This window comes from Pygocentrus nattereri, chromosome 6 (genome assembly GCF_015220715.1).
Source record: "Pygocentrus nattereri isolate fPygNat1 chromosome 6, fPygNat1.pri, whole genome shotgun sequence".
NCBI classification, from domain to species: domain Eukaryota; kingdom Metazoa; phylum Chordata; class Actinopteri; order Characiformes; family Serrasalmidae; genus Pygocentrus; species Pygocentrus nattereri.
Window position 1 is genome coordinate 4,774,739 of NC_051216.1, and position 9,796 is coordinate 4,784,534.

General features: G+C 43.5%; 1 protein-coding gene across 2 annotated transcripts; it reads right to left on the reverse strand.

Annotated features, from left to right (window-relative positions):
- Positions 1–362: 362 nt before the first annotated feature.
- On the reverse strand, positions 363–7,497 carry LOC108412956 (macrophage mannose receptor 1-like). 2 transcript variants are annotated; one of them, XM_017685209.2, is made up of 5 exons: positions 7,277–7,497; positions 6,453–6,836; positions 3,701–4,048; positions 1,780–1,871; positions 363–621 (listed from the first exon to the last, which is right to left on the reverse strand). In XM_017685209.2, exons 1-5 carry the CDS (start codon positions 7,299–7,301, stop codon positions 541–543), a joined length of 930 nt encoding a protein of 309 aa, XP_017540698.2. In that variant the 5' UTR covers positions 7,302–7,497; the 3' UTR covers positions 363–540. The 2 variants fall into 2 exon arrangements, with proteins under 2 accessions (XP_017540698.2, XP_017540699.2); XM_017685210.2 differs by having other exon boundaries at positions 6,453–6,811; positions 7,277–7,306.
- Positions 7,498–9,796: the final 2,299 nt, after the last annotated feature.

Here is a 9,796-nt window from a genome sequence, read left to right on the forward strand (position 1 = left end):
GAAAAAGGCTTCAGCTTCACGGAGGGTTGAAAGGCCTGATATGAGGAGGAGTAACATTGGCTTATTTTCAACATTCAAACTGCGAAGCTGCGAAGAAAGAAGCTGAATTCAGCCTCATAGTTTTAATGCTGGTGGTGTTTTTGAGTTTTGAGTCTGTCAAAATTTCCCACCTAGAGGTTTTATTTACAGGTATTCCTGTAATTATAAGGTGGTTCAGCTTGATCAGAGCACCGGCACAGCCACAGCTCACATGTGGCAATATTAGTATTATAGCTCTTTAACCACCTCATAATTCGGAGGATCCAGGGATATTTGGGAGAGGAATGTTCACAGGACAAAACATATCGGGTTCTGGACATTTTTATTTAGCACAGGGGGCGATAGAGGCGAGCTTTCCCTGTTCATTCTGGCCATAGAGAAATGAGGCTGAGACCCGGAGTTCCTAATAAGGGCATAACGAGGTCCGCAGAATGAGGCAGGACTGCGGTGGTCTATACATGCACGGGTGGGCGTATGAGAGGCGGAGTCAGTGTGCTTCCCTCAGGGGCTGCGTTTATTGATTTGCGTCACGTTTACAGTGATGATGTCAGGAAGTCCCCCGCTGACCAGCTGCTCTTTAATCTGTGAATAAACAAGGAAGCGGAAGTGTAAATAGAACAGATTCAGATCCGTTTAGCTCCGTGGTTCTTTACCCTTAATGAGCTCGTTTAAATAACACTTAAGTCCTTTGTTTTACGTTCCCTCTCATTTTTTTATTGTACACACTTAAAAAAAAAGTCGGTTCATCAAGGGTTCTTTATTAAAGACAATGATCCTATATAGAACCATGAACACTCAAAGAGTTCTTTATGCTGAAAGGCTTCTTCACATTAATGGAGAACGTGCTGTAGATGGTGCTATAGATGGCTATAGAGAACCTTTTTGAAAATGGTTCTATAAAGCACCAAAAAAAAGAGTTCTCCTATTGTTACAAGACTTAAAAAGATGGTTCTTCAAGTGTTCTTTAGGAAAGAAAATGGTGCTTTGTGTGAACAATTAGAGGACCCTATGCATGATTAAAAGGCTCCTTGCATCTCAAAAGGGATTATACAACCTTTTAGGAATGGGTTCTACTGTATAGAGAACCAGAAAGGATTCTTCTATTATTACAATGTCAAGCTTGTTAGAATAGAAGACAACCCTTTTGGTGCCATGTGGAACCCTTTTCAAAAAGGTTCTATATAGAACACATTCTCCATCGATCTGAAGAGCTATATCGCCATGCAAAGAACCATGTAAACATGCAGACATTTGTTTATGTACGAGTGTTTATGCTTCGTCTTCCTTCACACGCATATGAACATACTATGAACACCTTTTTTAGCAACTACTTGGATAATATTATATTATAGTAGCACAGTAACATCCTATTAACACCTTAGCAACCACCTGGGATCCTGTGATACTATAGCAATGTCCCCATCAACACCTACCATCAAATAGCAGATAATGTTATTTATGCTGCAACTCTGGTTTGTTGTGTGTTCATGTGTGCCACATACTGCTAGCTTTGAGTATTAACATGTAATCTTCTATTATAAAGCCCTCCGATCAGATGTGTTAGAGCAGGAAAGGCTCCAGATCTGGTCCTGAGAACTGCCGGTTTACAGGCATGTGATTCTGTTATTGGGCATCACTTCATTTTCCCAACGAACTTCATGTCAATGGAGCCAAACTGAAAACCAGTGGAGTGCTGAGTCAGTGTGTTCGTAAACCTTCAGCACTGGGAGAGCAGCTCACCTTCTGAGACACCAGATCCCTGATCTCAGACTTTGACAGGTTCCTCCTCGTCGTAAACACCACCCTCAGTCCAACCACAGGATCTGTCTGCACTGAAAATCAACAGTTAAAACCAGACTCACTGCTGGGATCTCATACAGCAGGATGTGTTGCTCGTCTAGCCAAGTTCATTTGGTCTGACGCTGGATTTTCTCTCATGACAGTGGATCAAACACTCGTGGGTATATTTCGGTTTGTCCATCTGATTTACACTCCCAAATTGTAAGGCAAAGTATTCAGTAACTGCATGAAATAAATGTAATTTTTATTTTATTTATTTATTTATTAGTAAAAGTTCCCCTCGAATTAACAGAACGTGTGTTTCATGATCTCCACACATCACTATACGCTGACAATCTACAGCTGAAAGCCAAAAATCTCCACCGCTCTTTGTGTTATTCTCTAAAAGTGATGTTTCCAGAGCAGATCACTGAAGAGACGCCGTCTGTTTATAGTTTAGAGCCCAGATTTGGGGAAAAACGGGTCGACTTTCAGTAGAAAAACAAAGTTCAGCTTCTTTTATTATAAGGGTTTAAAATGACGTCACCGTCTATTAGACTGGAGAGAAGAGCTACAGCCTCACACGACGCCCAGCTTCTGAATGGAGCTTATGGAATATGAACGTTATGAAGAACATGACCAAGAGCGGTTTGGAACCACCGGTGGTCTCGAGGAGTTAAAAAGGTTAACCAGGCTATGGGAATTAATTCTGCTCCACAGCAGGTTAAGTTCAAGACTTCAGCTTGGAAAAGGCTTTTGGACCAACCAGGGCAATCAGGTGAAATTGGACCCTCTTCAGTTTTTAACGGGTCACGTGTATTGAGAACTGCGGCGAGGCATCAGTGGTGGTGATAGGAACCAGACGTCCCTCTAAAACCTCCTCACAGAAAGTTCCTACGTGAACTGGTTCTGAATTCACTGCCTGATGACTGAGATGCTGTTTTATGAGAGTTTAGAGAACTACAACTCCATTCATGGTGGAGGGAGACATGCAGGGCGCTGTGCGGCAAAATAGTCCCCAAAGAAAACTCATTATTCCAGATTTTCCACTGTTTCCCATCATCAACATTCCATATAAACTCAGAAGACTCGTGTAGGTTCTCTGGTGGTTCTGGATGGTAAATAAAATGGCCATATCTGTGTTGTAGTCACGGGCCTCATTACTCAGATCTGATCTCTCTGACTCGTTTAGCTCAGTGACTTAAATCGGTCATTAATGTGATGAACCGGCCTGAACTGACCCTCATGAGCTCCTCCTCCTCAGTAACGTCACGTGACTGAATCACTGCATCATCAGCACAAACTAACGAGCAGAACGAGCTTCGCTGAGAAGATCATTAACTCTGATCAGCTCTCAGCTTCGTCATTAGAGTCAGACGGAGGAGGAAAAGGTGAGATGAGCTGCTTTTGCACCATTTACAGGCTTTAACGTCTGTTTGGCGCTGCTGCCATGGTAACACTGAATGATGGCACTCGCAGATGGCCACATGGCCATGGATACGTATCCGATCTAGGACCACATATAAAAGTGGCTCAGGTCCAGGAAAAGATCAGATGTGTGTCCACACCGCCCTGAAAACATCAGCTCTGAGTCACATTAGGGCAAAAAAGCGGATTTGTGCCACTTCAGCCTGGTAATGTGAACACAGCCCATGATGACCCCTGGTTCCTATCGCCAGCACTGTAAATAAATCTGAACCATTGTTGTGCTGCACAGGTCCCAGCGCGTTTGCATGTTTCATTATTTTGGAACAAGTCAGGTCCGACATGCAACCTTTTATGCCAATAGGTTTAATAAAAAATCATATACAGTGAAAAAGATTTCTCAGATTATTTTCTATTTGATGACTTTTTAACAAGGGTAGAGCTGAAATTTACTCACCACTGTGGCACACGAAAGGCCTCGTGTCTGTGCAGGAATGATCTGTCCACCCTCCGGAGTTGGAAATTGACGTAGCGGTGCAGTACGGCGTTCCTTGATACTGATGTGGCTGCCCAGCAGCCCAGTGTGTAAAAGTGGAATTACTCCCGTCTGACCACGTGAGAGTGTTGGTCCTGTACAGGCCGATGTAGGAATGTTGGTTGGTCTGAACGCTGGCGATCATGAGGTCCTCAGAGAAGTCTCTGGCGCTGGCGAGATCGGTGTAGTGCTGCCTGCAGTAACTCTGAGCATCAGTGAAGTTCATAAACAGCGCTATTTGGACGTAAGGCTGGACAGCGCTAGCTCTCCCTGGAACGAAGTGTCATCAGAAGATAAAAGGTTCTGGTTATAAGAACTCTTTAGCAAAAAAACCCATTTACAGAGCCGTCCCCTGCTACGACCCCCATTCACAGTCATAACGCCCCTCCCTTCTGCTCGAAGCTGCTGCTTTGTGCGTGTTTTCTTCTTTGCGTGCAATGCAGTATGTGGAGAGCTGTGATTAGCCACATGGGGGCGCCCTCCAATATAGACGTAACATGACAATGTAGCACCAGCTCCCTCCCCTCTCACCTAGAAGTACAGCCTATCCAGGCCAAGGCAACTCTCCTCATTTTGCTGTGCCACTTCCTATTTCCCTCGTTATATCAAAAACTGGACTGCTGAACAGCAGAGGGCACCCCTGAGCGAGTCCTCAGTGAATGGGAGTGAATGAAGCTTAACAGCTAAAAACAAAATGTTAAACAGGTCAGAGGGGTAAGAGCCTATACATTCGACCACTTAGATATCTACTCTGTCTAGCCCCCCAGGTCAGAGGGGTAAGAGCCTATACATTCGCACCACTTAGATATCTACTCTGTCTTGCCCCCCAGTTCAGAGGGGTAAGAGCCTATACATTCGCACCACTTAGATATCTACTCCATCTAGCCCCCGAGGTCAGAGGGGTAAGAGCCTATACATTCGACCACTTAGATATCTACTCTGTCTAGCCCCCCAGGTCAGAGGGGTAAGAGCCTATACATTCGCACCACTTAGATATCTACTCCATCTAGCCCCCGAGGTCAGAGGGGTAAGAGCCTATACATTCGCACCACTTAGATATATACTCTGTCTTGCCCCCCAGGTCAGAGGGGTAAGAGCCTATACATTCGCACCACTTAGATATCTACTCCATCTAGCCCCCGAGGTCAGAGGGGTAAGAGCCTACACATTCGCACCACTTAGATATCTACTCTGTCTAGCCCCCGAGGTCAGAGGGGTAAGAGCCTATACATTCGCACCACTTAGATATCTACTCTGTCTTGCCCCCCAGGTCAGAGGGGTAAGAGCCTATACATTCGCACCACTTAGATATCTACTCCATCTAGCCCCCGAGGTCAGAGGGGTAAGAGCCTATACATTCGCACCACTTAGATATCTACTCTGTCTAGCCCCCCAGGTCAGAGGGGTAAGAGCCTATACATTCGCACCACTTAGATATCTACTCTGTCTAGCCCCCGAGGTCAGAGGGGTAAGAGCCTATACATTCGCACCACTTAGATATCTACTCTGTCTAGCCCCCCAGGTCTGAGGGGTAAGAGCCTATACATTCGTACCACTTAGATATCTACTCTGTCTAGCCCCCCAGTTCAGAGGGGTAAGAACCTATACATTCGTACCACTTAGATATCTACTCTGTCTAGCCCCCCAGTTCAGAGGGGTAAGAACCTATACCTGAGCTGTTCCTCACTCTTCCCATCCATTCTGACCAGTTCAATATTTTAAGGCCACATGTTACTGATCCCACAGCGCCCCAGAGAAAACATGGGTTCATAAGACTATCTCGCCTGTCCCTCTCCAGGCCTTCACTCCACAGTGACTTGACGCTCAGTGTGATGCCAGAGGGGATTCAGCGGAGGGGATGATGGGCACTTGGTTTGCTGTGATGTAGTAATAACATGTTAGACTGTCAGGGCCAGAGACGTCAGTCCCAGCCTGGAGAGCATAAAATAAATACAAAGTTTATTTACTGAGAATTCCAGTGTTTTATTTCTCAGCGCCGGTGCTGTTAGAGCTGCATCTTCAGGGCTTCAGTCCTGAATATTCAGATGCTCCAATCAAGCCATCCAGCCTAGAATCGCTGCTACAGTGAGCTTTTCTTACCCAGCGTCCCACTTTAAATGCTACACTACATTACATCACAGCAAACCAAGTCTTCTTCTTCTTCTTTCGGCTGCTCCCTTTAGGGGTCGCCACAGCGGATCATCTGCCTCCATCTTGCCCTATCCACTGCCTCCTCTACTTTCACACCAACCATCTCCATGTCCACCTTCACTACATCCATAAACCTTCTCTGAGGTCTACCTCTTCTCCTTCTACCTGGCAGCTCCATCTCCAACATCACAGCAAACCAAGTACCCATCATAATTTCACATAAACCTGTGGACCTACACTGATACCTCAGATCACTGTTTAGGCTTTTGAGTCTAAATAAACAGAAAGTGAAGCACAAATCTGAACTTGCCTGAGAGCAAATGATGTTACCTGACCAGAGTTTATGGGGAAAGTATATTAGACTAGCTGTGTTGAGTATTATGGCTGTTTGAGCTGTAACACACTGTAATGATAGACCACGTCTGTCCCAGCTGTGTGGAGCGGAACAGATTTAGTGCTGCATAAGCTGATCTGGGAAAGGAAGTGTGACTCTGAGTCCTGAGCTCTTCTTAGAGAACCTTACCATCATAGCAAATGAAAGACTGAAGAACGTCACAGGCGACATCTGACCAGGGTGCGTTGTACAGAGAATTTTGCTTCCAAACGCACTGTCCATCCAGAGGCCGTCCAGGGTACCAGTTGGTGTAAGTTAGTTCTGTAGCACCGCTGGAGTTGCGGTCATCCAGGGACCACCTCCATGGATTTATGACGTTGTACAGTCCGATCCAGGCTGAGCCGTTGTAACTGCCATTGACAGACACAACCAACTGGTTCATGTCGTCCACGTTCTGCACCGTCGCCAGGTCATCATATTGCTCTCTGCAGTACCTCTGGGCTTCTGTCCAGTTCTTGGACTCATTTACAAAGTGATAGCGCAGAAACCTGCCAGAGGCCAGCGTGAAAAAACCTGTGAAAAACACTCAGATTTGTTATGAACCTCTCTCTATCTCTCACCATACGAGCTCCATCGACACTCTTAAAAACGATGGTTCTTCAATGTTCTTTTGATTTTCAAAGATCTATTTAGAACCACAAACTGCCAAAGAACCAATTGCATGCTTAAATGGTTCTTTGCATGGTAAAATGGTCTCAGATTGACTGAGAATGTGTTGTTAATGGTTCTACATAACACCAAAAAGGGTTCTTTTATTGTAACGAGGTCAGTAGCAGAACACTTTTTGGTGCTATTTAGAACCCTTTTCAAAAAGGTTCTATATAGAATCATATACAACACATTCTTCATCAGACTGAAGAACGATTTCACCACGCAAACAACCACTTAAGCATGGAAATGGTTATTTGAGTGTTCATGGTTCTAGATAGAACCATTAGGCCTCGTTCACCAACCATGCTTAAGAGGAAATTTCTTCATAAAACCCACTTCACGCCAGTTCAGGAAGATCTTGGTGAAGATTCAAAGATTCACCAATGTTCTTACTCAGGATTAGTTCTCTGGTAAGAACAGTATCGACACACTCAAGAGCACAAGCATGAGAACAGTTAAACTGTGGTTTAAGAACACGTCACATCAATCCCCCCTCCTCCTGGACATCACCTCACAGTGGACACCTCACAGTTTACACTCAAACTGACCCAAAAAACCTCAATGTATTGATAATATAGTGTAGACGTTACCATGACAACGAGCATCAGGTGAGTCCAGTCAGAGTGAGATGAGCAGCAGTGAGCAGTGCTTGTGTTGTTAATTGCTTTAAATTGCTCACAATTTACACTCAAACTGACCCAACAAACCTCAATGTATTGATAATATATTATGCAAACTATTATATGGCTGTTGTCGAAAGAAAACTGATTCAAAGCCAGATGTTTCCTTCCATGCCTCTGGTTCCCCACAGTTCTCTGCACATTAACGAAAACAAAAAAAAAACACAAGGAAAATGGCAGGAAAAAGCCGTTGGAGCCGAGTTATTTTTTCACGTCCTTATAAAGTGTAAAATGACTGTTTAATTAAAGAATTCATCCATATGTCGTACATATAGTCCATATATTTGTATATGTGTATTTGATTATACTATAGAGGATCATCTCCTCCATTTCCGTGAAGAAATGAAAAAGCAACAAGCTCAATGCAGCAGCTCCAGTTCAATCACGAGTTTGACGCCGCTCTGGTGACGTCACCACGCAGTCTCGTTAGGACTGATCCATTAATGTGACCAACAGGCTACTAAGGAGGAGACGTCATAGGGCAGTCCTACCGAGAACCTGCGTTACCTCACCTGCAGCCCAAACTTTGGAATGCAGCTCTTGTATCTCCAGGAGAGAGAAAAAAATATACTTTATTTTTATTGTAAGTCATTTTTTTTCCATGTCATTTTGGGCCATTTCTTTTAGTCCATTCATCATTAAACCTGTAGACAATGTGAAGGTCAACAGGTATTTTCAAATGTTGACAAAAACCAAAAAAACGATGCCCAGCGATACACAGAATATTACAGTGATGTGAACATCTATAAAACGTTTACTTGTACAGTAGTGCAAATGTACTGCCGGAGGACTTATGGACACAGTAATGCATATTTGCACTATAGTACAAGTAGATGTTTTGTAGATGTTCGTATGGCTCTGTAATATTCTATCTATGTGTCAAGTGTGATACCTGTCCTCGCCACCAGAGGTCAGCCTCACCCGAATACTGACATTCTCCCTCATTGCACCCTGATATCACCTGCAGCTCATCTCACCTGACTATTTAAGGACCTTCAGTGCACTGACTCAGTGCAGAGTATTGCCAGTTTGTCTGCATACCAAGCCTGGTCTCCTCATTGTTTATGGTTTTTGGATTGCCTTGACCCTTTTCTGTGCTCTTTGACTCTTCGACTCTTCGACTTTTCTTCTGAATCTCCCTTTGGTGCTTTTGCTGGTTTGGGATTTTTCTAGTGCTTTGACCTTTGGGCTGTTTTTGAGTTTGACTCTGGTTTTTTGTGTTTTTGAATATGGATTCTAATCAGCCTGGTGAGTCTGCCTCACAATATGATGGCTTTTATAGTATATTATAGACTACATTCATATATGCATATGTATATTCATCCTATATATCACTGTTGTTGGATCAGAACCTCATATCTCCAAAATGCCAACTTTACAGGAGAAGGAAAAAACATACCTTACTTTTAATGGAAGTCAATGGAACCAGAATTTTTTACAAGTACTTTTGGGTCATTTCTGTTGATCCATTCATCATGAAATTCACCTAAAATATAGAGGACCACAGGTACTTCCAACTTATGTCAAAAACTGAAAAATGGCAAAAATACAAGGTTTTGTTCTGACAGCAGCAATATGTACATCGCCTGAGCTCCTTTCATATGGGCTATTTTTTTTATTATTATTATTATTATTACTCTTTATTCTATATTATATTTATGGTAATTTATTTTACTTTTCCCTTCGCTCAGTACTTGTTAACACTCGCTGTGCTTGTCTGGTCTGTTCAGCACACTCTCAGAAACAGAGGTACTAAACTGTTACTGGGTCAGGACCCTTCTTGTCACTATGGTGGGATTCTCAAGGGTTTAGTCAGGGAACATAACTGAACCATAATCCACTGAAATGATCTGTTCTAAGCTGGACTGACTCCACACACCCCGCCTCGCCTCGCCTCCAGGCTTTTACTCTACTGCTCTGTTTTAAAACATTCGGTTATGAAAAGGAACAAATACCAACTTTTCACCTGGAGGAACTGATTTAAGCTCCTTTTTAAGTGATATTTATTAAGATAAGATAATCCTTTATTAGTCCCACAGCTGGGAATTTCACAGTATTACAGCAGAAGAGTAACAGAAGGAAGGCACTCAGTAATAGAAACGGGAAACAGTATAAATAATAAAAATTAAAGTTAAATCTTGA

Excerpts from the sequence above, each read along its gene's own strand:
- LOC108412956 (XM_017685209.2), bottom strand. The coding sequence starts at position 7,301 with ATGAAGAAATTTCCTCTTAAGCATG. Across the intron at positions 4,049-6,452 it reads GTCTTTCATTTGCTATGATG|GGAGAGCTAGCGCTGTCCAG; the intron begins GTAAGGTTCTCT and ends ACTTCGTTCCAG. Across the intron at positions 1,872-3,700 it reads GCCTTTCGTGTGCCACAGTG|TGCAGACAGATCCTGTGGTT; the intron begins GTGAGTAAATTT and ends GTTGATTTTCAG.